At 42.0% G+C, this 27894-nt stretch overlaps 1 protein-coding gene across 1 annotated transcript; it reads right to left on the reverse strand.

Annotated features, from left to right (window-relative positions):
• Nucleotides 1-319: 319 nt before the first annotated feature.
• LOC146693064 (calcium/calmodulin-dependent protein kinase type IV) lies at nucleotides 320-27829 on the reverse strand. The gene is made up of 11 exons (XM_085433412.1): nucleotides 26922-27829; nucleotides 23929-24007; nucleotides 23504-23566; nucleotides 21056-21138; nucleotides 19869-19941; nucleotides 9766-9856; nucleotides 8774-8848; nucleotides 7625-7700; nucleotides 7187-7313; nucleotides 6451-6603; nucleotides 320-5861 (listed from the first exon to the last, which is right to left on the reverse strand). The coding sequence occupies exons 1-11, from the start codon at nucleotides 27026-27028 to the stop codon at nucleotides 5349-5351; spliced, it is 1440 nt and encodes a 479-aa protein (XP_085289538.1). The 5' UTR covers nucleotides 27029-27829; the 3' UTR covers nucleotides 320-5348.
• Nucleotides 27830-27894: the final 65 nt, after the last annotated feature.

A 27894-nucleotide genomic window follows, 5' to 3' on the forward strand; every position in this document is an offset into this window, starting at 1 on the left:
AATATCCTGAACTTAACCCATTCCAGCCTCCTCTTTCCTCTTTCTGATTCTAAATCTTTCCAAGGAATTCTATTTTCTGTCCGATTATATTGAAAGCGACACTTGAATTTAGACGCCATGATAGCATTTTCACACTAGAATTCTCTATTTTATTTAAAAGTAGAAAGAGTATGACGAACAAAACGTGTGTATGATGAGCACACTCATTTGTCACCAAAAGAAATACCAGAAAATACCAGAATACCGTCAACACTGCATCCGTCTGTCCTCCAAACGTCTTTGGCTGACAGCAAAGGTGTGGAAAGAAGACCAGAAGCAATGAGTGATTCATATCCTTTACTGTACATGTGATGCAAAACCCTGCCTGAAACATCCTGCAGCAAAAGTTCATTCAAACAGACCTCAGATCAGCTGAGCAGCTGTTACAGAGTCCTGCAGGATTCAAACTCCCTGTTTGCTTCTTCAATCTGATGTGATCAAAGGAAGTTAAATAATACATGCAAAGATACACGTGTAACAGCTCAGACTGTTACACTGTCACTTTATATGTCAGCTGTCAGAATCTTTAAAAAAAGGTACAATTATACTCAAACACAAAACAAATACCATTTACAGTTGTAGCCCCACCCACTTCAACCCCACCCTGCAAATCTCTAACAGGCTAGATAAATAGAAGCAAAATGTTCATGTTCTTACAGAAGCGTATAGATATAAATCAAATATACAGTTACATGCGTTCACCGTGACTGCTAGTTATCCAGTGTGTTCCGTCTGGCAAGAAGCTTTAAACACCTGTGCTCAGGTAAACGTGGCATCCAGCTGTGACACATCTGTCCAACGGAAAACTCGTGCTTTAACTGAATGGTTTAAAGAGGAACCAAATCACAAACTGAAATTCAAATCCAAAATATGTTTTGTGACTGACAGTCTGAAACTGCAGGTTTGATATTTCCTTTTTAATGATTCATTACTTCCCATGTAACCATGTGAAAACCCGGGTGAGTGGTCTGAATTGAAGAGAATGATTTGATGCATAAATGCAAATATATTTTTTATCTAAATAAAATATGGGACAGCGATTAGACAGACTGTTGAATTTATGAGATGGTAAGCTTGTGATCAGCATGTCCATCCATTCATCAGTTTTCATCAATTGTGGGAGCAGTGTTGGTTACAGCTGTGGGTCCTCTTTAAAAAAGAAAAGCCCTTCAGGAACAAATGTGCTCCTCTTCATAATCTAGGATTTTGTATGGTGGCTGAGACAGAACACAAAGCAGAGACCTTTAGGCAGCTGTAAACACCACAGTTTACTGCTTAATGAGACTTTACTGCATCTCTTCACGTTTCTTCTTAAAGTGCTTTAAAATGAGATTCTTTTAACTCAGTTCTGAAAATAATTGAGTCAAAAGAATCAAAAGATAGCTAAATCACATACCAGATATATGCATTGCTTCAACATATTAATATTATTTACAAATTTGATATATAATGACGTTCATCCAGCCTGGTGTGCTGCAGACATAATTAGCTTCTTTTAAAATAAAAGATTTGATCCTAAAATCAGCAGGGCGTCTGTGTGGGTGATTTAACCGCTGAGAATCAAAGCTGTGAGATATTAGCTTTAGTTATCTTCCAGACATGATGCTGTGATGCAGGTTTGCTGTTTGCAAAGTGAAAACGTCTCGATAAAGTAGAGACTGGACTGGTTTTATGTGAAGCGGTTCACTGTGGACTGAGCTCTCTGCTGAGAAACAACTGGAGGCGGATTCAACTGTAGATGATGTCATTCAGATGCAGTTAAGCATCCTTCTTTCACTTTCAGAAGCACAGTGAGAGAATACTGCATCATTCACCTTACGCTAATGGATGCAGCTTACGAACCAAGCTTGCTAGTGTCAGCTGATACATGAGCTATCCACCCTCTCATCTATTCAAAAAACCAACGTCGTGTCCATTCTTCATATGCAGTACAAGAAAACTGCTTGCCTGCAGTGAGACAAGGAACGAATGCAGAAAACAATGAAGTAAGAGGCATCCCGGCTTGGACATCTTGGCAAGGCTCTCCATGATTTTTCGGAGATCGTGGCCTTGCTATCAGATGCTGATAAACAACATCTGAAGCAGCCAGTTCATCGCGAGCCTCCTGACCAGCCTCACTCAGTGATTAAGCAAACAAATGAATTGCTCTGTGTGAGCATATGTGCGGTCAGTTAAGAGGAATTTCCTGCACTGGCTCGTGATAAATTCAGGACTTGTTGACTAATGAGCTGTGGTGTCGTGAGTGGACATTGGACACATCAAACAAAATGTTTGAGAAACCGCTCGGTAGCCAATGTAGTGTTCTTACAAACTCCTCTAACATCTCCAAAACCTCACAGCGATTAACTACTGTGGAACCAGCAAACAGTATAATGTTTCCTGCTAGGTAGCATACACTGTTGGCTGGCTTGCTTGTGTTTTCTCAGACTTTCTGTTGGTTCTGTCTTGGCCACCATAACTTTAAGTGTAAATGTAAATTGGATCTTTCTTGTCTCATCTCATTTTCTTTCCAGATCTGCATCTTTTCATTTCATTTTGGAAGCCCCTGTACAAAAAGAGGTAGAACGTGTGGTTTTAGATCGGATGAAAGGGGTTTATTTTCCACGAAGGTCAAATTTGGTATATTTGGGAGCTTAAACACTGAACATGTTTCTTAGCGAGTCGAGCAGTAAAATTGTTAGTAATAACTTGTCTAAAACCAAACTACAGTATGTACAGTGCAAATAAGATCGCATCGTCACTGCTGATAAAGTGTAAACAACACAACGTTTTACGAGAAGATCACAAACACGAGTTACTTACCTGAACGCTACACACTGGAGGAACTCTATTTACTCATACAGCTGCGTAATCACGGCAGCGGGTGTCGGCGGTAAATAGTAAAAAGGATTAAAAAACTCAGAGTTTTACAGCAACATGAAAGTCTGAAGCGTCTGAGCGCGCATGCTAAAAAAAGGGATGCAGAAGAAGAAGAAAAAGCCGAGAAATGAAGCTGCGCTCTCTCTCCTTGTCCATGAATAAAGAGCATCCGTTCATGCAGGTGAGCGCCAAGTCATTGTGTACGTTTAATAAAATACAATCAGTCTCTGTCCTGAGCATCACAGGAAAAGTCCGCTTTCTGCGTCAGGAGAAGAAGAAGCCCAAACATAATACTCAAGTCTCAGTTTGTCCCAGAGCAGGACTTAAAGGAAAAGATCAGCATGGATTTCAGTTTCATGTTTTTGTGTTAAGTATGGAGGAAATTCCACCTACACCTGCCAACAGACAGAAAGCATGAACATTAAACCTGGGATAGGATAGAAATAATTGATTATTGCCTCTTTGTGGAAATTGAACGAATTCCTTTTTCTTTTCAATTAGATTGTTAAATGTTTAGCTGCAGTAAAGGTCGGCCTGCGGTGCCACTCAGTTAGGGAATCCATACATTATCTGAATGTTGGACTTGAACTTGATTTTGTTAAACCCAAGCTGTGGTGCAAATCTAAATCACAGCAGGCACAATCACAATCTAGGCCCACAAACAGTCAGCTCTTTGCCAGATCTCACCCAAATGTTACCACAGAAACGCTAAAGAAAAGAAACAGAGTCAAAATTTGATCCTAATTCCTCAGGTACCGGATACATTCATCAAGCCCACATGATAGCAGTCCAAGTCTGTTTACGAGATCTGGGCTGTTAAGTCTGAAGGTGGTGGAAAGTGGACTTAAAGCTAGCTGCTTCTTTATTGCCAGTATTATGCTATGCTAAGCTAACTGTAGGACATGTGAGTCATAGTCAAATTTAGCAAAAGTGTTTGGTGCAAAATGTTGTAATGTCCCTTTAATGTGGGAGTCTGCAAAGACCAAAATAAATGTTTGCAGCAAAAATGAAGCACTTTTTTCCTCCCTGAAGAAAACCTGTCGTTTATTTCTCCGGCGATTAACCTCTTTGATGTTAGATGCAGATTTTGTAGGTGAATCTGGGTTATTAAAAACTCTGTATTAATAAACTGCTCAGTCAATAACTGCATTTAGTTGCAGTAATCCAGAAACTTTCTGGGTGTTAGTTTTTACTTTTCTAATGTGTGCTCCATTAAAGTTTACTTTGAACGCCACAGTGGCCTATTTCTGAAGTTTCCCCAAATCTCTACAACTGAGATAGTAAGTGCAGAGTTAGCAGAGTTAAAAATACTCCTCAATTCATCCTGTCAGAAATGAGCTATTCATCCGTCCCCCACACCCCCACCCAAAAAACACTTTCTTCAAATCTGCTAACTTCTGTAAGCCTGACACTAGGTAAGCATATACTGCCTGTAGCAGATGAAAACATAAAGATTTTGAACATTAAAAAATAATACATTTAAAAAGAAATACAAAAAACAGCAGAAAACAGTTTTGAGTTCTGAGTTTTTTGCATATATGGATAACTTTTACATACGTTCACCTTTTTATTTGAAATGTTAGCCATGTTTAATATTAACAGCTCAAACTGTAACATATTACAGAAAATAACAAAAAATAAGAACTTAAAAAATAATAGCTCCCTTTTGATACCGGTTGTAAGTAAGAAGGTGTGATAACAGACGCCATCGTCCAGTGTCACTGATCGAGTGCTTCATTTTGGTTGTAAACACACACGTCACTGGTTCATTTCTGTGGTAAGACAAATAAATTGTAGCTCTTACGAGTTATTTTATTATTCGAATTTTTTCCAAATATGTTGAGTCTTTGCAAAAATATATTGAGTCTTGCTGATGTGCTGAATAATTCAGAGCTACTTGATGAAGTGCTGTAGTGGGTGAGCTAAATGCTAACACACCCTCCAGTCCAAATGTGCACGGCCTTGATAACTGCTCCCCAGCATGCTGGTTATTTGTCACTGACTTAGCTTAACACGTCCACTGTCTCAGTGAAAATGAGCAAACAAGCTCGACAGTGCTGCTGAGATTGAAGTGCTTAACAGACAATTCACATTTATTACATTTCTTGTGTTTTTAGTCAACCCTCACATAAACGAGTGCTGATGGGGGAAATTATTTTTACTTCTCCTAAATAATCGAAGGCCTTTATACTTTTATACTAAAAAACAGAAGATAAAACACCTGCCCATCTTCAGAAATGTCCAGCGACCCCTCCATGAATCCGTATCTGTTAGCATGTAAGCCAAAGAGATCCCAGACGTGTGGTGATGCGGGTTAAATGTGAGCTGCAGATTTTGGGTTTACTGTAATTTGGTCCAAATAAGTTCATTTAGCTGCTGAAAGCTGAACGTTTTTTACTTCTGTGTGAAACTGAAGCAGAGTCGAGAATTTTTTTAATTTTGCCATGTGATCACTGGCAGTGGGTGGTCTTACTGGTAGGCTCCGCCCCAGATGTGAAGCCATTGCTGAGGTTGTTGGGACTCGGGGGTGAGTCCAGTGTGGGTGTGGCCCCAACTCTGGGGGTTGGCTCTATGACAGAGCAGCTTTTCTGCGGCGGCCGGGGTTGGACCAGCATGCTTTTAGGGATTACAGATACTTGTCGCAGCCCATCAGCGCGCAGTGGCGGTCTGGTGGGGATGGGCCCTGCGGGTGTGACATCAGAGCTGGGTAGTTTGGGGCTGTGTGGAGGAGAGGGGCTGAGGGCGTTTGGGTCAGCAGACTTCGATTCAACTTCCTGTGGCAACTGCTGGTCAGGAGGTGGAGCCTCTTTGTCTTTTTGGGTGGAGCATGCAGACTCAGGAGGCGGGTCCTGCTGCATGCTGCTCTGCCTGGAAGCCCCTGAACCTGGAATGTCACAGCTGTCTGTGCGACGCCGCGAACCTTCATGCATCCGACTTGTGGCCACGACAGCTTTCATGGCCGCCTGTCAGCACACAGAACAGTGAGTGAGCATTCAGGATCTTTTAAAAGTCTTTAAAGCAGATTTGTCAACTATGTTGAGTTGATATTTGCTTTCAGCTTCCTCTTCCCTGTTAAATATATTTCTCTATTACCCTGTCCTGTAATTTCAATAAATTCAAAATGCCATGTAGAAAAAATATGATTTTGTTACCAACTGCCCGCTCGAATGTAAATCCTGTGATTGTTGAATTTACATTTTTATGCTGCACCCAGGCTCACCAGAGCCAGCTTTACTAAGATCTTTACTGACCTCATTCATGAAGTTTGAATCATCTGAAAGCCAACTCTTGGTGGGTGGAATCTGGAGCCCCGGTGAAGTTTCACCTGCAGTTTAACTAGTCTATGTGTGTGTATATAAAAGTTTAGGCCACATAGTATACAGGTGCAGATGCTCTGAGCAGATTTCATTTTGGGCTTTATGTACAAGAGTCATTCCCTAGTTTATCTCCCAAAATGTCAACTCAAATCTTAAAATGACAGAAAAGTCTTCTATGACCTTTGATGCCCACAAAACCAATCACTGTGAAATGAAACTATGACAAAGGACCAGCCTTAAGTTTGCGTCGAGCGTTGAACTCCTGTAGTTTCCTCTGGGTAGTATCCATATGAGAGAACCGGGCAGCTTTGCCCAGCACCCAGGGGTGCTGCAGGGCCTCCCGGACACTGAGGCGCTTGTGAGGGTCGAGGACAATCAGCTTACTGACCTGCGGACAAATCAGACAGGACAAACCGAGGCCTTCAAACAAGTCCAAGTCCAATCTATGAATAAATGTTAAGATTCAAGATGTAGAATCAGGCTCATGTGAATTATCAAGTCATTCACTTCATTCTGAATTCAAATCACACCAAGAAATGGATCTTTAGTCATCCAGAGGTAAAGGCCAAGACAATTTAGTGTGTCAAGTCATTCCATAAATCTCAATATCATTTCAAACAAGTCTCCACTCAAGTCAAGTCTAGTTTTAGTTTAGCATAAGCCTTAGTCGTGTTAGTCGACACCAACCAAAGATCCAACACGTACCAAGCCGTCCAAAAACAGCATCACAAATATACATCCAAGTCCAAAGTGATTCCAGACAAGTTAATATAAAGTGTGAAGTCCCAGTGATGTCACCAATCCCAGTCAATGCCCAGTATAAAGTCTTTCAGGTCAGTTTAAGTTTCTACTACGCTGTCCTGGGCAGCGAGAGTTTAAAACATGTCTGAGAGCTTTAAAATAAAGTGTGAGGTCCTGCACTTCTTCACATTTAACATAAATAATAATGTCAAATCATTGGTGTAACTCACCAGATCCTTAGCATTGAGGGAGACCTCGTCCCACCACGGAGAAACAAACTCATAGTCACAGTTGAGGATGCGACTATACATGTACTGATCCCCTCTTGGGTCGAAGAAGGGCTCAAACCCACAGAGTCTGGGGAAACAAACCAAAGGAAAGAGTCTAGGAAAGGACGCTTATTTTGCCACATCCCTTCTAGATGAGAAACCACAGCAGTGTGTCGGTCTCAGATCCATTTGAAGGCAGCATTAAAAGCTTAATTGCTGTCTGAGGAAAGCAGATAAACAGGATGCAGACTTTCACATTATGTCATTGTGTTAAATGGCTGTCATGAATCAGATGGGCCATAAAACTTATATACTGATGAGAGTGAGTCAGCGATGAATATTTTAGTATATATGTGTGAGTGTACGCTTGGACTGGCAGCAAGGTGTTAATGGACTCACAGGATGTAGAGGATCACGCCCACCGACCACATGTCCACCTCAGGGCCGTAGGCATTTCCCCGCAGGATCTCTGGAGCTGCAAGCAGAGGAGTCTGTTAGACAGCAGATGGCTGACAGAAGCTCTAACAGAGAGTTTTTGAAATCCCACAGAGAACACGCCACAGAGAACACGCCACAGGGAACGCCTTACTGCCCACTCGCATATATCACTGCAACGCAGGTGAATAAACACATCTGCTACTGATACTACACCTACTACAGCAACATCTACAGACACCATCCAGAGCGTCAGCTGCCATATCGTCACCACTTTAACTTTCCCCACACCTCAAAGTGCTGCTCATTGGCTGTTACTACACCACCAAGTCCTGCTGCTGTGCCATGTCGTATCACTGAGATTAAAGGTCCCACACTATGCTGGAGTGTTTGAGTCTTCCTCAAACACGATGTGCTGCTGTGGGAGAGACACCATCCAGTCATTCTGTGTTTGGTCCTAAAAATCTGGTGTTTAAACAGAAATCCTCTCTGGATGGTGTTACATGTCCAGTACTACCGTGAGCAACACTGCAGTCGTTTTTGAGGATGTACTAATTAACTGACAACATTGTCAAAAATAGAAGCATCCTGCTCAGAGCAATGCTGAAAAATAATTTTAACGTTGTAACTTCTCATTATCTGGTTGTCCTTCAGCCTTCAGCCGATTAGAAGGATCACAGTGAAAATTGAGAATTTTCACATGACACTCGTAGCACTTCTCCATCACTCTTCTCTCATTCACTCGTTTATGCTTCTTTGCAGTAGTTTGTGTTGTCCTGTTTGTTGTTTCTGTGAGCTGAGTCTTATTTTTGCCATCGACTGTTTGCTCTGAGCCCGGGCTGGTCGCAGCAGATGGCAGCCCCACCCTGAGCCTTTTTCTGCTGGAAGTTTCTTCCTATTAAAAGGCAAATTTTTCTCTCTCTGATTGCCAAGTGCTGTTTATATCGGATCGTTTGACTATTTTGTGCTGTAGGCTTTCAACCTACAGTACAAAGGACTTTGAGATGACTAATGTTGTGTGATTGGAGGCCATATAGATAAGAATACAGTGAGCTTAAGTGAATGTGGTATTCATAGCTACGCTACACACTACACGCTAAGTTTGGTACTCACCGCAATACCCCGGAGTACCGCAGACTGTCTTCATGGTCACCTGGTCATCTACGATTTTTGAAAGACCAAAGTCAGCTGTAAAAGAAGAGAATATTTTCTTTCATTCAGACTGAAGCGAGATAAAAACCTTGTAATGCATTTGTTTTGTTCAGTTTCCTGTTTCTATATTAAGAGAAATGAGGGGGTGAAGCAGTGGAGGTGGAGGAAAATGTGTTTTTCTGCAGGCAAGTCTCTGAACTAAAGGAAGGTGTTGGTGGAGAAGAGTTTCACTCGAAAGGAACGGAGGCTTCCATCTGTATCTGTTAGCCGAGGGCTCGCTGGCCATCTGGACGCAGGAGCTCCTCCAAAAATGAACCAAATTCTGAGCCAACAATATGTTTCTGTGAGTTTTTACCTCTCGGACTAAACAAGCTCGAAATATGATGCAGTCACAAGTTTAATGCCTCAAATGCAGCCAAAGACACTGAAGGTTGAGCTGTATGCAAAACCTCAGTTTAAGACTGATGCTAAATCTGTATGCAAATGTTTGGGCTCTCACAGCAAACTCCAGTGTTCATGCATATTTTCAGGGCCACAAGACGACCACGGTTTGTGGTTATTTTAAGAATGCTGATTTTTATTTTACATACAGTATAAGCACAATAGGAGCTGACATAATTGAGATGATAGGAGCAGATTTGAAAACAGTCTTTAGGGCAGTTACTGACATGTTATTTGCAAATGTTTAAAATTGAAGTAAACAAAGCAATAATTTCCTGTTGTTATGAGCCAGGAAACGAGTTTTGTTTTACTTTCATGTGTTTTAGATCATCGATGTCTCATCACAGTCATACTCGGCATTTCCAAACTGCACTGTTTCACCACTGATGATAACAGACAGCGTGGTCGATAATAACAGAAAAATATTTTCCACAACTTGTGTTGGAACATGATAAACTTGTCATTTCATTCTGTTGTATTCAGATGTGGAGGGTATGTAGAGAGTTTGTTACCTATCTTCAGCGGAGCATCCAGAGACAGGTCGGCGTACAGCAGGTTCTCTGGTTTAAGGTCACGATGCACAACACCGTTCTCATGTAAATACTAAAGCACAGAGAAGAAAAGCATGAAAAACATGGGAAAGATGATCCAGTTGTTGCCTCATCAAGCGGAAACTTCCTGGACTGAAAAATGAAGCCAGAGCTTAAGTGCATTTACTCTAATGGCCACTTGAAGCTTGAGGCTGGTCCAAAAGCGAGTCAGTCCCCATGGACTCCCAATTTAAAATCCCCAACTTTGCAGCAAAAATAAACACGTTTCTAGCCTTAGAACTGGAATAGAGCCCAATATCAAAACTTTATCAAGGCGTAGTTTGCATCACAGGGCCATGGCCTCATCTCTTGACTATTCTTGTGGTGATGGTGCCTTTTACAGCATTTTAGTAAAATTATCTGGTAAATAACAAAACGGTGTACTGTTGATTATTCTAAAGGACCAGGTTTTTTTTGTATGTTATTTACAAATAAAGACAAGCAATCTAGCTGAAAGGGTGTTTTTCTTGTTTCCACAGACGCGCTCTTGTTTTTCTTTCCACAGTGACACACAGTGCTTGTTCATAGGGCGATCTTTGATTGTTGGGATTACCTCTGTATCATTATAGGGTCTTTACCCTGCAATATAAAGCATCTCAGGGTAAATGTTGTTGTGATTTGGCATTATATAAATGAAATTAAATAGATTATAACAGCTAGATGTGCTTTGTTGCTTGGTTTGGAGACAGTGGCACTTTAAAAAGACAGGAAACTGAGCTGGAGGTGGCTACGGTGAAGATTTTCCAAAGAGCTGGATGGACAGCATTAGGAATGAGTACATCAGAGGAACAGGTCAGGTTGAGCAGCAAAGATGTGCGTAGGAGAGATGGTTTATATATAGGACAAAGGATGTTGAAGATTGAGCTGCCAAACAGGAGGAAAAGAGCCACAGAGAAGGTTCACGTTACGGCTTGATGTTGAATCACAAAATCAGTTGCTGACATTGTGAGGAAGTCAAAGAGCCTCCTTCATGCTGGTGAAGGTGTGGGGTTGTAATTCAGAACAGGCAGACGGGCTCTGTGTCGTTTTCCACTTCTGCTTTTAAATATGGATTTCTTTTTATATTTTGTTTCTAACTTCAAACACAACCTTGTAGGGTCTTTACTCAGATGCTGAGAATCTGCTGTTAAAGCTGTTGCTGTGTTCAGGGGCTGCGGGATGTTTCTGTGCTACAGATTAATGCCACTCACATCACATACAACAAATACAACAGTACTGTAATCCTGCCCCCCCCCCCCCCCCCCACACACACACACACACACACACACACACACATAAAGGGGCGTATGTTTCTCTTGTAGATGTAGGTCAGCTGTGGTCAGTGTGTGCGAGTGTGTGCGTGCGTTAATCCTCTCTGGTTTTAATCTGTTCAGCAGCAGGATGGAAGCAGCTGTTACATAAGAGACCTGCAGCCACTGCACGCTGCTGCCATGTGCAACAACACTGATACCAGCAACACCTGCAACTAAATCAACCACGGCTACAGCAACTCCTGCAACTAAACAGGGTAATTTATGCAATTAATAATGTCACTTGCTATATATATAAATTACTGTAACTATGCCAACCACTGCAACTCATGCCGTACCTCCTACTAGACATGTCAATTACTGGCACTAAAACAAACCTGGTAACTACAGCAACGTATGTGACTTTAAATTAGCCAGCTATGTAACCAAGCAACCCAAAACACTTGCAGCTAAATCTAATCTATTGCTACAGCAGTAAGCCTGGTACCAAAAATCGCAAATCCTGCCAAAGCAGCAACACCTGCAAGTAAACATGGTTAATATCAAAATGAATTAAAACCTTGCAAATATAGCAACAACTTCTGCAGCTAAACCAACAAACAAACAACCTCCTCCCACAGCTAAACATGGTCGTTACCACAACTCATTCAACCTTTGCAACTACAGCAATACCTCCAACTGAGCCATGCTCAGAAACTATATATATATATTAGGGGTGCAACGATATTCGTATCGATATTGAACCGTTCGATACAGTGCTTTCGGTTCGGTACGCATATGTATCGAACAATACAACATTTGTAATTTATTTTATCAATTTTCCTTCTGACGATGCTGTCTGTGTTGAGCGCTCAGTGAATCTGTGTTCGACTACTCCGCCTAGGCTGCACTGTCGAGCGCAGATCCACTGAGCGCTCAACACAGACAGCATAGTCAGAAGGAAGAGCGCAGGGCAAGCTAGCGAGACAGAAGTTAAGCTCTCCTTGCAACAGGCAAATTGACCCTCATTCAGATCTGGCGTTTGGAATTATTTTGGTTTTCATGTGACGTATGACCCTGAAGGTAAGCGAGTCATGGACTAAAGTAAAACCGTATGTTGGATGTGCCATGCAATGCTCAATTACATTGGTGTGAACTAGTGTGTTAGCGCAGTTAGCTCGTTAACGTGTTGGCCGTCTAGCCCCATGCACGGAGCGATCGGCGGTAGCTCGTTAACGGAGATTTGCCGTGTTGTGGCGTTAAGGTCATTTCAACGAGATTAACCTGAAAGCACTAGTGGGAACACAACGAATATGACTGCACATTTACGCCGACATCATCCTAGTGCAAAGACAAAAACAACAAGCATGCTACTAACTTTAGCCGAGTCATTTAGACAGCTGTTAGCACATGATTCTCCTTATGCTGCTGAGAATATAGCCCAGAAGAAGCGGATAGTATAGCTTTTATTTTGGAAAGAGGCATTTCTCTGTAATAAACTCTCTTTTCCAAAGATGAGTGATTCCTCAATCAGATACAGGGCTTGCAATATCGCTAGCCCGACGTCCTGGAGCTAGTGATTTTTTTCAGTCGGGCTACCAAAATCTATCTCTTCCCTGCCCGTCGGGCTATTGTAGGAAAAATATATGTCAATGCTTTTGCATTCTTTCAGAAATGTAGCTGGGTAATTATGTCATTGGCATCGGTGAGCCACTGTCAATATGTGACATATTGAAGTCGCGTTTGAATTTGCGCTTGTTTTTTTGCTTTCACTTTGCAATCGTGCGAACTGTGTATAGAGAGCGACAGCACTGATCTGTGAGTGATGATAATTTGTGCACCAATTCCTCTGACATCGTCTTATTAATCGTTAGCTTACTATGCAAACATGACAAGTGAAATCTCCCGCAGCTTACACATGTGAGAGGTTGATCGCGCAGAGAATCGCTGAGCTTATGTGAGTGAGCGTGTAAAAGCATTTCAGTTCTGCTGAGCCAAATAAGACAGGTCAGGGTGAAGAAGTGACAGCCAAAGAAAAGCTTACCACAAAACGGAGAAGTTATGACAAATCAGACTATAAGGCAAAAAGAAAGTGCAGCTTTATGGTTTCATGGACAAAAGAATTTCTGTGGCTGCGATATGATGAGCTAAATAACCAGGGCTGCACATAAGTGGTCCGCAGGTGCGCATTCGCTGTCAAAATAAAAAACACGCACAAGGGTTAGGGTTAAATTTAAAAACTGTACTTTTGAGTTAAAATATATATTTATAATTTTAATAAATGACAAATTAAAAATGCATGAACATTTTTTTGTATCGAAAAAATATCGAACCGTGACACCAAAGTATCGAACCGAACCGAACCGAACCGTGAATTTTGTGTATCGTTGCACCCCTAATATATATATATATATATATATATATATATATATATATATGTATATATATATATATGTATGTATATATATATATATATATATATATATATATATATATATATATATATATATATATGTATATATATATATATATATGTATATATATATATATATATATATATATACATATATATATATATATATATATATATATATATGTATATATACGTATATATATATATATATATATATATATGTATATATACGGAACGGAGCAGTTGTGAGCCACCGCCTGTACATGGATGACATCAAGCTGTATGCCAAGAGTGAACGAGACATCGATTCACTGATCCACACTACCAGGCTATACAGCAATGACATTGGAATGTCGTTCGGACTGGAGAAGTGTAGTCGGATGGTAACAAAGAGAGGGAAGGTAGTCAGAACTGAGGGGATTGAACTACCAGAAGGCAACATTGCAGACATAGAGGACAGTTACAAGTACTTGGGGATCCCGCAGGCGAATGGGAACCATGAAGAGGCCGCTAGAAAAGCTGCAACCACCAAGTACCTGCAGAGGGTCAGGCAAGTCCTGAGGAGTCAGCTGAATGGTAAGAACAAGATCCGGGCCATCAACACGTACGCCCTGCCCGTGATCAGGTACCCTGCTGGGGTAATAGGCTGGCCAAAGGAGGAGATAGAAGCCACTGACATAAAGACAAGAAAGCTCCTTACCATGCATGGAGGGTTTCACCCCAAGTCCAGCACCCTGAGGCTGTACGCTAAGCGGAAGGAAGGGGGCCGGGGACTGGTGAGTGTCAGCACCACAGTCCAGGATGAGACAACGAACATCCAAGAATACATTGGGAAGATGGCCCCAACTGACCGAGTGCTCAGTGAATACCTCAGGCAGCAGAAACCCAAGAAAGAGGAGGGAGACGAGGAACCATCATGGAAGGACAGAGCCCTGCACGGTATGTACCACCGGCAGATAGAGGAGGTGGCTGATATCCAGAAATCCTACCAGTGGCTGGACAAAGCTGGACTGAAAGACAGCACAGAGGCACTAATCATGGCAGCACAAGAACAAGCTCTGAGCACAAGATCCATAGAGGCTGGGGTCTATCACACCAGGCAAGACCCCAGGTGCAGGCTGTGTAAAGATGCCCCAGAGACAATCCAGCACATAACAGCAGGGTGCAAGATGCTAGCAGGCAAGGCATACATGGAACGCCATAACCAAGTGGCCGGCATAGTGTACAGGAACATCTGTGCCGAGTATAACCTGGAAGTCCCGAGGTCAAAATGGGAGATGCCCCCAAGGGTGGTGGAGAATGACCGAGCTAAGATCCTGTGGGACTTCCAGATACAGACGGACAAAATGGTGGTGGCTAACCAACCGGACATAGTGGTGGTAGACAAACAGAAGAAGACGGCCGTAGTGATCGATGTAGCGGTTCCGAATGACAGCAATATCAGGAAGAAGGAACACGAGAAGCTGGAGAAATACCAAGGGCTCAGAGAAGAGCTCGAGAGGATGTGGAGGGTGAAGGTAACGGTGGTCCCCGTGGTAATCGGAGCACTAGGTGCGGTGACTCCCAAGCTAGGCGAGTGACTCCAGCAGATCCCGGGAATAACATCGGAGATCTCTGTCCAGAAGAGCGCAGTCCTGGGAACAGCTAAGATACTGCGCAGGACCCTCAAGCTCCCAGGCCTCTGGTAGAGGACCCGAGCTTGAAGGATAAACCGCCCGCAGGGGCGTGCTGGGTGTTTTATATATATATATATATATATATATATATATATATATATATATATATATATTAGGGGTGCAACGATATTCGTATCGATATTGAACCGTTCGATACAGTGCTTTCGGTTCGGTACGCATATGTATCGAACAATACAACATTTGTAATTTATTTTATCAATTTTCCTTCTGACGATGCTGTCTGTGTTGAGCGCTCAGTGAATCTGCGTTCGACTACTCCGCCTAGGCTGCACTGTCGAGCGCAGATCCACTGAGCGCTCAACACAGACAGCATCGTCAGAAGGAAGAGCGCAGGGCACCTCCCCCACCCTCCCCCACCCTCATTCAGATCTGGCGTTTGGAATTATTTTGGTTTTCATGTGACGTAGGACCCTGAAGGTAAGCGCGTCATGGACTAAAGTAAAACCGTATGTTGGATGTGCCACGCAATGCTCAATTACATGGGTGGGAACTAGTGTGTTAGCGCAGTTAGCTCGTTAACGTGTTGGCCGTCTAGCCCCATGCACGGGGCGATCGGCGGTAGCTCGTTAACGGAGATTTGCCGTGTTGTGGCGTTAAGGTCATTTCAACGAGATTAACCTGAAAGCACTAGTGGGAACACAACGAATATGACTGCACATTTACGCCGACATCATCCTAGTGCAAAGACAAGTGGAAGCAGACAAAAACAAGCAAGCATGCTACTAACTTTAGCCGAGTCATTTAGACAGCTGTTAGCACATGATTCTCCTTATGCTGCTGAGAATATAGCCCAGAAGAAGCGGATAGTATAGCTTTTATTTTGGAAAGAGACATTTCTCTGTAATAAACTCTCTTTTCCAAAGATGAGTGATTCCTCAATCAGATACAGGGCTCGCAATATCGCTAGCCCGACGTCCTGGAGCTAGCGATTTTTTCAGTCCGGCTACCAAAATCTATCTCTTCCCTGCCCGTCGGGCTATTGTAGGAAGGAAAAATATATGTCAATGCTTTTGCATTCTTTCAGAAATGTAGCTGGGTAATTATGTCATTGGCATCGGTGAGCCACTGTCAATATGTGACATATTGAAGTCGCGTTTGAATTTGCGCTTGTTTTTTTGCTTTCACTTTGCAATCGTGCGAACTGTGTATAGAGAGCGACAGCACTGATCTGTGAGTGATGATAATTTGTGCACCAATTCCTCTGACATCGTCTTATTAATCGTTAGCTTACTATGCAAACATGACAAGTGAAATCTCCCGCAGCTTACACATGTGAGAGGTTGATCGCGCAGAGAATCGCTGAGCTTATGTGAGTGAGCGTGTAAAAGCATTTCAGTTCTGCTGAGCCAAATAAGACAGGTCAGGGTGAAGAAGTGACAGCCAAAGAAAAGCTTACCACAAAACGGAAAAGTTATGACAAATCAGACTATAAGGCAAAAAGAAAGTGCAGCTTTATGGTTTCATGGACAAAATAATTTCTGTGGCTGCAATATGACGAGCTAAATAACCAGGGCTGCACATAAGTGGTCCGCAGGTGCGCATTCGCTGTCAAAATAAAAAACACGCACAAGGGTTAGGGTTAAATTTAAAAACTGTACTTTTGAGTTAAAATATATATTTATAATTTTAATAAATGACAAATTAAAAAGGCATGAACATTTTTTGTATCGAAAAAATATCGAACCGAACCGTGAATTTTGTGTATCGTTGCACCCCCTATATATATATATATATATATATATATATATATATATATATATATATATATATATATATATATATCTAGTGGGCTACTGGAACAAGAAGGCAAGGGACGAAAAAAGGAGGAGATAGAAGCCACTGACATAAAGACAAGAAAGCTCCTTACCATGCATGGAGGGTTTCACCCCAAGTCCAGCACCCTGAGGCTGTACGCTAAGCGGAAGGAAGGGGGCCGGGGACTGGTGAGTGTCAGCACCACAGTCCAGGATGAGACAAGGAACATCCAAGAATACATTGGGAAGATGGCCCCAACTGACCGAGTGCTCAGTGAATACCTCAGGCAGCAGAAACCCAAGAAAGAGGAGGGAAACGAGGAACCATCATGGAAGGACAGGCCCCTGCACGGTATGTACCACCGGCAGATAGAGGAGGTGGCTGATATCCAGAAATCCTACCAGTGGCTGGACAAAGCTGGACTGAAAGACAGCACAGAGGCACTAATCATGGCGGCACAAGAACAAGCTCTGAGTACAAGATCCATAGAGGCTGGGGTCTATCACACCAGGCAAGACCCCAGGTGCAGGCTGTGTAAAGATGCCCCAGAGACAATCCAGCACATAACAGCAGGGTGCAAGATGCTAGCAGGCAAGGCATACATGGAACGCCATAACCAAGTGGCCGGCATAGTGTACAGGAACATCTGTGCCGAGTATAACCTGGAAGTCCCGAGGTCAAAATGGGAGATGCCCCCAAGGGTGGTGGAGAATGACCGAGCTAAGATCCTGTGGGACTTCCAGATACAGACGGACAAAATGGTGGTGGCTAACCAACCGGACATAGTGGTGGTAGACAAACAGAAGAAGACGGCCGTAGTGATCGATGTAGCGGTTCCGAATGACAGCAATATCAGGAAGAAGGAACACGAGAAGCTGGAGAAATACCAAGGGCTCAGAGAAGAGCTCGAGAGGATGTGGAGGGTGAAGGTAACGGTGGTCCCCGTGGTAATCGGAGCACTAGGTGCGGTGACTCCCAAGCTAGGCGAGTGGCTCCAGCAGATCCCGGGAACAACATCGGAGATCTCTGTCCAGAAGAGCGCAGTCCTGGGAACAGCTAAGATACTGCGCAGGACCCTCAAGCTCCCAGGCCTCTGGTAGAGGACCCGAGCTTGAAGGATAAACCGCCCGTAGGGGCGTGCTGGGTGTTTAAAATTATCTCAACAGTATGTTTATACATCAACAGTATAAACACATCAACACCTGTGTTGGGTCCCCTGAGTTTGCCTTGACAGGCAGACACGCCTCTCAGCCTGAGTGTGTTTTGCATTATGCTTACAGAAAGAACCGCAGCTGCAACAAAAAGCTTCAGACGATCATCAAAAGATTGGGATGTCTCATGCTGGCGATAATGACATGTTATTATGATTCACTCGCTTCTTTAATCAGCTCATTCTGTGTGTCTGTGTTCAGTACAGTGTTGTATAAGCATGTCAGTGAATGCTTCTTGGTTTTGTATTAAGCATAGCACGCTGACCTTTAAATATGATTTCTTTGCCACTTCAACGTTTGATCAAATCTGTTGAGAAACAGGAAGATTGTGATTCATTAGTTGGAGGAGGGCTCACGCCTACACGAGGAAAAAAATCCTCTTCTGAATGGCAAGATAGCAGACTCCTGTTAGAGCCGTATAATGTTTCTGTGCTAATGAAATGTCACATCTAGTTCTTTCAGATAAATATCAGCTTAATACGTTTCTAGTCAGCCTGTGACCAAAAAAACGGTAAATTAGCTCCATCAGATGAGGATAAAAGCCCAACACCTTTGACAGTGTTGATTTAATTTTACATACATTGCCTCTACGGATTTGACGACCTGCTCTCCATGAAACCTTTCAGATCTATAAACAGACTGTTTAAAGCTGAGGTTTGGTGTGAGGCTGCACAGACTGAGCAGAGCTGGTGGGGGCGAGCAGTAATCTAATGAGCAGAGGGGTGGATGGAGGTAAATGATCCACAGACAGCAGAGACGCTGCAGCTGATTGATCAGAAGCAGAAAACCCAGACAGAGCTCAGGTTCCCAGACCTTCTTCCATTTTAAGCCTTAAAATAACAGCAATTACTGCATGTCAAAAGAAGCTAAACGTGGAAACTACTGCAACTGAATTAACGACTACATCAAAAGAAGCACCTGCAACCAAACATGGCAATTGATGCGACACTGTAACTAAACATAGCAACCACATCAAACAAACAAACTAGTGGAATGACAGAAGCTGGAAATAAATATGGCAACTACTGCAAAATAATGCAGCCAAACAACTACGCGTCAACGGAGGAAACTGCAACTAAACATAGCAACTGCTGCAACCACACCAAGCAGTTACGAAGTATAAAGTATAGCAACACCAGCCAAATAGATCAAATTGAGCCTCAATGCCAGCTGTCAGCAGCTACTCTAAATAAACCTGCGACTACTGAAAATGTGATTAAGCATCACTACTGTGCAACTAAACCAATTACTGTAGTATCAGCAGCACCTGCAGCACGGAAGCTACTGCAACCAAACAACAACCATGAAACCAGCTACTGCAGTGGCAGCAAGACCTACAGCTACACAAGGAATCCACTCCAACTAAGCCAACCAATTTAAGCAACACATGTAACCAAACACAGGTCAAAAAATAAGCCTCTCCTGCAAGTACATCAACTACTGTAACAAAGGCAGCACCAGGGATTAAACATGGGAAGTACAGCAACTAAACCAAACAGCAGCTAAAGCTTTGCTTTTAAATTAATAACAGCAGCATTTGGGCCTGTAAGGGTTATTTATAGGCAAAGAGTCTGTTTTTGTAATTCCTCTCAGGATTTCTGTAGTTCCTCTCATTGCTCGTAGCCTGTAGAGGCCTTTGTTTCCACAATAATTCAATTTTTTATTACAATTTAATAAAACGTTGTCAAAGTCAAACCAGACACTGAATACAGCATCTTACCGCCACAGCCTCCAGAATCTGCTTGATGACATGAGCAGCATCTCTCTCACTGTAGTAACCACGTTCCACAATCCTGGAAACAAAAATACAGTCAAAGATAAAATGACATGAAAATCAAGAGCAGCATCTCTTTATCTGTTCTCTGATTGGTTACACTTTACTAATGTACGTGTTTGTCTGGTTCGGTTTTCCAACAGAGATGTTGGAACAAGCTGTTAGTTCTTTCATTCTCTTTGACTTTTGCATCTCAGTTTGGAAGTCTCAGGACAAAATGAGCAAACCGCTGTAGCTGTAGCTGTTGTAGCCTGTAAAAATGGCAACTTATGCAGTCAAAACAACCACATCACATTACACCAACAACGCCACCGAAACACAGCAACACCTGCTTCAACTAAACATGTTAATTTATGTAAATGACCAATCGCTGACACGGAAACTTCAGTAACACCTCCAGTAAACATGACAAGTTCTTTAATAACAGCATGAGTAACTTAACACAGGGGCCTCTGTGCCCAAACATAGAACTTCAGTTACAGAAACGTCTGTAACCGGACACAGCAACTCCTAAAACCCCCAAAGTACAGCAACATCTAACCATGGCAACCACTGCAACTACAGGAAAACTGCCAAGTTAAGTGATTGGTTCATTAGCAGGAATTGTGCTCTTAACTATAGCAACCAAACATCACAACTTTTGCAGCAAAACCAGCCTCTGCCACTACAGCCACACTGCTAACCCTGAACAAAACCATATACCAAAAATAGACGATTGCAACTTTCGCTACTCCACCAATCACAACAGCTGCTGCAGCAAATCTAAACACACCAACTCAACATCTGTAACTAAACATAACAACAAAATGGATCGAGCCAAACTCCACTATTCACCATCTCGATCAACACCTGCAACTGACCAACCAACACAACTGATGCAGCATGTGCAACCACTGATGATACAGCAATGCATATACCTACACACACCACTGAAACTAATGTAACAAATGCAGCACAGCAACTACTGCCATTACAACTGCACAACAGCTACTGTAACTGAACTGCAGACTACAGCCCAACTTGTAATCAAAGATTTCTCAAACTAAGCCAACCAGTGATACTTTCAATTAAACACAAAAACTACAGCAATGTCAGTAGGACAGCTAAAGCAGCTAATGTGAGTGTGTACGTACCGGTCAAAGAGCTCTCCTCCAGTCACCAACTCCAGCACCAGAGCAATGTCTGTGTCTGTCTCAAAGATCTCCTTCAGCTGGATCTGAGCCACAGGAAAGCACAAGAAGCCAGAAATATATTAAAAATGCATGAGCGAGTACTGAGAGTCATATATGTAAATAACAATGTCCATATAAAAATAGAACTTCTGTGGGACTGTTGTTATTTGCTCAAATTACTGGTAATTGAATAATTCACTGTAAGAGTGCAAAAATGTCCAGTTTTGTCAAAGCCATTGGTGTTCCTCAGTGACACATGAAGATGTCGTATAGAATAGCATCCTGGGTTTGGTTGTGTCATTCCCAACTCTAATGTGAACGATATAAGCACAATCTTTTCCTAAACCCTTTCAGGATTTTAAGTGTCTGAACCTACTAATTATCTATCAGCGTAAAACCTAAACCTAACCTAACTAAGCACTTTATAGAACCTAATCTTAACCAAGTTGTTCCTATTCATCCATCCCTCCATCCAATAATTCATTTCAGGGTGGATTAGATGTTAATTAATACAACTTAATCCCAGCCTAGGCCTGTAAACCTTTTCAAGGATCCTTCAGAGCCTAAACCCAGCCTTTAAAGCCTAAGTAGCTTTTAGTGCCAAAGCCTAACCACCAGGTAAACAACAGGCACTAACTGAAACTGCACTAATAGTGAAGGCAAAACCAACTGATTCTGCCTCTGGTACATAAACACTCAATATCACTTAAAACATGCTTGAGAAGAGCAAACACTTTGAAGTATTTTTGAACTTTCCAAGCAGGAACATAGTAACGAGATTTTTTTCATGTTTTCAGTCATCATTGTCCCAGATTCAACAAATAAAGAAACAAACATGAAACAGACAATAGACAGTTCAATACTTAAAGTACAATAAAAAAAGCACACACATCACGTACTTTGATGTGGTGCAGTTTATCGACCTGCTTTTAAAACAGTACTAAGAAAAGAAAAACAGAACTGATGCGTCAGTCTTGTCTTAAATAAAATATTAGAATACATGCTATAGCTTGCATACTTGGTAGATGAACTCTGGGCCATGCTCAGACTGAAATAAAGTTGAATCTAAATTCTTACAAGCTCATAAACAAGTGTTTTAGCTCACATTAAAGGGTCGTGTTTAAAATCAGTGATACAAAGAAAAGAGAGATTTATGGGGAAAATTTTAGAGTCGACTGAAAATAAGAGAGATTATTCAGTCACACCAGACCAGGTGAACATGAACAATAAAAATGAACTGATTTATTCTGCATATTATAAATTAAGTCATTAATTCATGTCCTGGCAGAACCCGAAGTGTCTGTTTTGGTGTTTTCTTCCATATTTTCATATTTTGCACTTATTTCAACTATTTGTGACTCACATGAATGGACCAAGAATAATTCCTCAAAGTTGTCCGCTGGACATTCTGGACTTTGTTTACACTAATTCGATTAGATGTGTGGTCATCTAATCGAATCACTTCATCACTAAATCACTTTAAGCATATTTGCACTGCACAAGACACAAATGTGGACACTGGACATTTTATATATATATATATATATATATATATATATATATATATATATATATATATATATATATATATATATATATATATATATATATATAATTATTTTTTTTTCTTCATACATTCTTATATATTTCTATACTGTGTATTTGTGTATTGTGTATTTTGTTGTACAGTTATTTTATTTTCAACTTTAATTTTTATATTTTATCTTATTCCTTCCCAGTTAAATTTACCCTTTTTAATTTTCATATTTATTTCTTATTCATAGCCTTTTCTTTTTTTCTTTAGGTCACGAGCAGTTGTGTAAGCATTTCACTGCATATCGTACCGTGTATGACTGTATGTGACAAATAAAATTTGAATTTGAATTTGATTTGAAAGTTCACAACTCTACAACGCTTTTATCCAACGACATTAAAAGCTGGAGGAAAGTTTTGATTAAGTAATACATATAAATATTCTACGAGTGACCTGACTTGAACTAGACCGCTCACAGTCTGGGAGCTTATTGGCTGTCATCTGATAGATCATTTGGGGTCTAGTGGATCTCTGGGCTAAGACTTCCATTTCCACCCATCAAATAATTCTTTACAAATGCAGGTCCACGTTTAAGTTTCTGATGGTTTTGAAAATGCATTTCAGAAAAACGTTTACCTGTTTGCAGCCAAATGGAACCAAGGCTGGGTCCAAGAACAACCCAATTCCCACAGACTCCCTTAAACAAGCATCGTTACAGCTCGGCACAAAACCTAGTTTAGGCACTCAACCCTCTTTTCCATTCAGTTTAGTTTCATTTAGATAGTGCAAAACCACTCAAAGTGCTCTATAATGTAGGGTAAAGACCCTACAGTTATAGAGAGAAAACCCCAATAACATATATCGCATATACTTACAATGTTTGGGTGAGAAAGACGCAGCAGAACGCCGATTTCAGTGCGAACAATTTTCTTGTCAATCTGCAACAGAAGAAACATTATCAGAATGGACGGATTTACCCTTATAAGTCAAAATATAACAAATGTCTTCTGCTGAAACAGTGTTACCCTACAGATTTTTGAAGGTTTCCTGTATATCACAAAGATATTAGCAGCAGATCCGTCCGGGACGTTGGATTGGTAACCACCAAGAATCAGAAGAACCCCATCAAACACAGTTTGGCAAACCAACACTTTGGCTCCTAGACTTTGACTTGCACTGTTCTAACTGGACAGTCTACGTTATTTTCTTCATCATTTCTTGCTAATAATGTTTCGACTCATCTGTGCACATGTTATATATTGTTGGACTGCTAAAGTCTCCATCATGCTGGTTCACTGACCGTTTTCTTGAGGACTTTGACAGCGTAGGGCTTCTGGGTCTGTTTCTCCTCACAGCGATACACAATAGAAGTCGCTCCTCTGGAAGGAAACACAAAACAGTTAAACCTGAACACTGCAAAGACCTGTGTGTACAACATGGAAACCAGTCTGAGCTACTGAAAAGGAGGAACTGAGATTCTTTAATTGGAGCCAAACAGGCACTTGAACTAAGTACTAAAATTTAGTTTCATTTTCAGGAAACACTGATAATTATTCTACTGTATGAATGACACAACATTTAGACTTTTTACTGGTTCCTGCTGGTACTTAAATGTTGGTGCAGTGAAAAAAACCCAAGAAACTAGTGTTTGTTCCACTGAAGGGCATTCAGACATGTTCCACTAGACCGAGGTAGGCAACTCCAGGCCTCGAGGGCCGGTGTCCTGCAGGTTTTAGATCTCACCCTGGGTCAACACACCTGAATCACATGATGAGCTCATTAACAGGCCTCTGGAGAAGTTCAAGACATGCTGAGGAAGTAATTTAGCCATTTGAATCAGCTGTGTTGGATCAAGGACACATCTAAAACCTGCAGGACACCGGCCCTCGAGGCCTGGAGTTGGACACCCCTGCACTAGACTATACGACGGAGAATTAGGGCCACATTAAGAAAAAAAAAATGAATGTCCATTTTTATATTAAAGTCAAAATTTCAAGATTAATTTGAAATGCGGAGATTACAGTTGTCATGTAAAGCCAAACATCTGCCATGGCTCCTGTTCCCTCTACAAAATGCCTCGTGTGGATGAGTTAGTGCAACAAATTGATCGTTGTGTCTTGTTATACTGCATACATCCTCTTTATTGCACGAGGGTGTAACCATCAATATTCTCACAGCTGTCCACTGCCAGCCATTTCAACTCTTCCAGGTTTGTGTGGGGTTTTCTTTCTTTACAACCCCCACCACACTGTTCTTGTGCTAAAAGAGAAATAATTTCTCTTTTCAAAATAATTTCCTTAATTTTGAAGTACAATTTCACGACCTCATCTACACGAGGCTTTTTATAGAACTACAGCAGCTGTGGCAGCTCCACATTTTACACATCTCACACATTTCTCTCAAAATAGTATTTTTAAACCAATTAACATAGAGGCCTCGAATCTGTAGGTACTTTTGGTCCTACAAGAGGAAGTCCTTGTGTTTGAAACATGCACAACGGGTTCATCCATCCAATAATGCCCCAGCAGATTCTGCAATAGAATCTGGCAGTATGAAACTCAACTTATCTGTTACTCAAATTAAAAAGGTTTAGATAAGGTTTAACAGCTGGTGGACGTATACAAAAAAAATCAAGTTGAGTTTTTATTTGAGATGTTTTATTCCCATCTTTTCTGTTATGAGTGTGCTTTTTTCTTTTCACACCTGCCTGTTAAAGTTAGATTTAGTTAGATTATAGCTGGAACAGAGTTGGGTTTCAGTTAGGATTAGAGTAAGATTACTTAAGGGTAAGTCCAATTAAGACATGGGATCACAACCACAACTCTGTGTGTATGTGTGTGTGTGGTTAGGGATCTGGTATTCTGCCGGGACAGATGGAGGAAACAGATCCATCTGAGAAGCAACCACAGACTCTCTCTCTCTCTCTCTCTCTCTCTCTCTCTCTTTCTCTCTCTCTCTCTCTCTCTCTCACACAGTCCTGGCTGGTTTCCATGGCAACAGGACACCTGGTAATAGAACTGGTGGCGGCATGCTCACACGTTTGATTTCACTGCTGACATCATTTTCATCATTTTCTGCAGATCTGCTGTCAGTGTTGTGGGTGTTGGTGTTTGCTGAGATAACAACAAACACAGTGTGTAAATACACACAGTCCACCGCACGCTGTAAACATTCAAACAACGAACAAACTGCCCGAGCTCCAAACAGTCTGCAGGTCTCTTTCACGACTCATCTTTGTTGTCTTTTAGCTCAAATTCCATGTTTGCTCTGACTTTTTATGGTTTTTAAACATGAGCCACCCAGACTGGCAGACACTGAAGCGTCAGAGCATCTGGAGCAAAAGCACAGCAGTATAAATGTACAGGATTAAAACTGCTGCAGTCAAAGTAGAGACGTGTAAGCTAAATGTACTTTAAGCAACCGAAGTACTTATTGATCAATGCAAGACATTTGAATGTATTTATTTCTATGTTGTCATTTTTTATGTTTCAAAATATCCACATCAATACTGACTTGAAAACCTGGAAGATATTAATATGATTTATTAATAAAAATCTGTAAAGTGTTCAAATATATTAATAAAATGTTTGACAAACTGTATTGTAAATTGTTCAAAAAAACTTGTATCGGCAAATGGAAATAATTCCCCTATCATCAAAAAGTAAGTATGAAATTGGATAGATGCCAGTACAATATTCCAATTTACCACCTAGATAGAGCTAAAAGCTAAATAACCAAATCAAATACTAGTCTTAAAAATGCAAAACCTCTTTGATAAAAAATATACCTCATTTTGAAAATCATTACAAATATGTATAGATACATACACCAGATAGATAGATTATACGCGTGCACCAAGCACGTGATGCAGCTGTGTTTTACTGTTATCAATATTTTTAACAACCTTCACTTAAATCTGCTTAAAGTGGCGCAGTCTGAAATCTTATATTGGTTACACAACGTGAATGTGCAGACAGCAAGATGCTGCGCATAAAACACATTTTCACTCTGTGATTACACAAGAAGACAAAGATTGCTGACAACATTTTGACACCAAAGCTCAAGCTTCGTTTTCTTGCTTCGGTGTTTCCCGTTAAATTCCAACAGGAACCAGTATTTAACCGGTACCTCATTCAAATGAGTAACTCTGTAATCCACGGGATGGATTATAAAGTGTGGCCAAAGTTAATCCTGAAGGATCACATGGACCCCTCATGCAGGCAACTTTGGCCCAATGAAGTGTCCATATGAACTCATCGGTTTTCCCCTGCCCCCCCATAATGTGGTCCAGACCTGCCCAGCTCCGAGCTCAGGGTGTAGAATTCCTCCACAGTCCCGTCCCGCCTTGATCCGTCCACCCAGAACTCCACCGGCTCCGAACCAGGCCGGGACGTCGGCATGATGATAGCAGACCTCCCCCAAACCAGCACCAAGAAGACCGGGACCGAGTCAAAGATCACACCAGTTCCGGGACCGGTTCAGACCGGGCCAGATGTGACCCGATCAGAACCAGGAACAGAGTAATCCCGATCAGATCTCAGATTTAAATCCAGCTCGGTAAAACCCAGATTAGAGTCACGGAGGGGGGATGATTCATGATCCTGATGGGCTTTAATCCAGACCAGCAGGGGGAGGAGGAGGAGGGGGATCCGCCTGCTCCTTCAAACTCTCAATCAGGACCGTTTATCTGTGAGGAAAGGGCAAAAACTAAAAGAAGAAAACAAATACACCGAACCCCCGGTGATGAGCACGGCTCTTTAATCCAGACTGAAGCTGGAGCCGGGATCCAGACGCTCCAGGTCCAGATGTGTCGCAGCTTCCATCGGGCCCTAAAAACCTCTCAGACGTCGGATCAGCTCAGTCCATCACCATCCTCCCGGGTTTAGGCTTAGTACCTCCGTGTTTTCACTGGCAGAAACGGACCGTCCGTCTCTCCGGAGCGCAGCAGCCTCCCTCCGGAGATGCAGCCCACAGAGCCACCACAGCAACACCGAAGAGCGGGTACGTGTCGGGAAACAGACTGCGAACACCGGGGTGAGTAGGTGGAGGGTGTCAGCGTTCGATGCTCAGGGGTCTGATTCCCGGGTAGGGCTGCTCCAGATGTCTGATGGATCTGCGGAGGGAGAGAGATGCTGCTGTAATCTCACAGCCCCGCCCCACCGCCACCCCGCAGACCAATCACAGCCCCGCGGGGGAGCCGAGTCGCACTCCTATTGGACCACCATCCTCTCAGTCACCGAAGTTCTGTCAGCAGCCTAAATACAGA

This window comes from Copadichromis virginalis, linkage group LG15 (genome assembly GCF_057382275.1).
Source record: "Copadichromis virginalis isolate Kocher_CV1m ecotype Utaka linkage group LG15, C_Virginalis_male_GT1.1, whole genome shotgun sequence".
In the NCBI taxonomy this organism is placed as follows: Eukaryota; Metazoa; Chordata; class Actinopteri; order Cichliformes; family Cichlidae; genus Copadichromis; species Copadichromis virginalis.

What these genes read in the sequence shown, in the direction of transcription:
- LOC146693064 (XM_085433412.1), bottom strand. Translation starts at nt 27,028, where the DNA reads ATGCCGACGTCCCGGCCTGGTTCGGAGCCGGTGGAGTTCTGGGTGGAC. An exon ending in GGCGTGATCCTCTACATCCT is followed by an intron (nt 7,314 to 7,624) that starts GTGAGTCCATTA and finishes TTGTTTCCCCAG; the next exon opens with ACTCTGTGGGTTTGAGCCCT. An exon ending in CCCTCAATGCTAAGGATCTG is followed by an intron (nt 6,604 to 7,186) that starts GTGAGTTACACC and finishes ATTTGTCCGCAG; the next exon opens with GTCAGTAAGCTGATTGTCCT.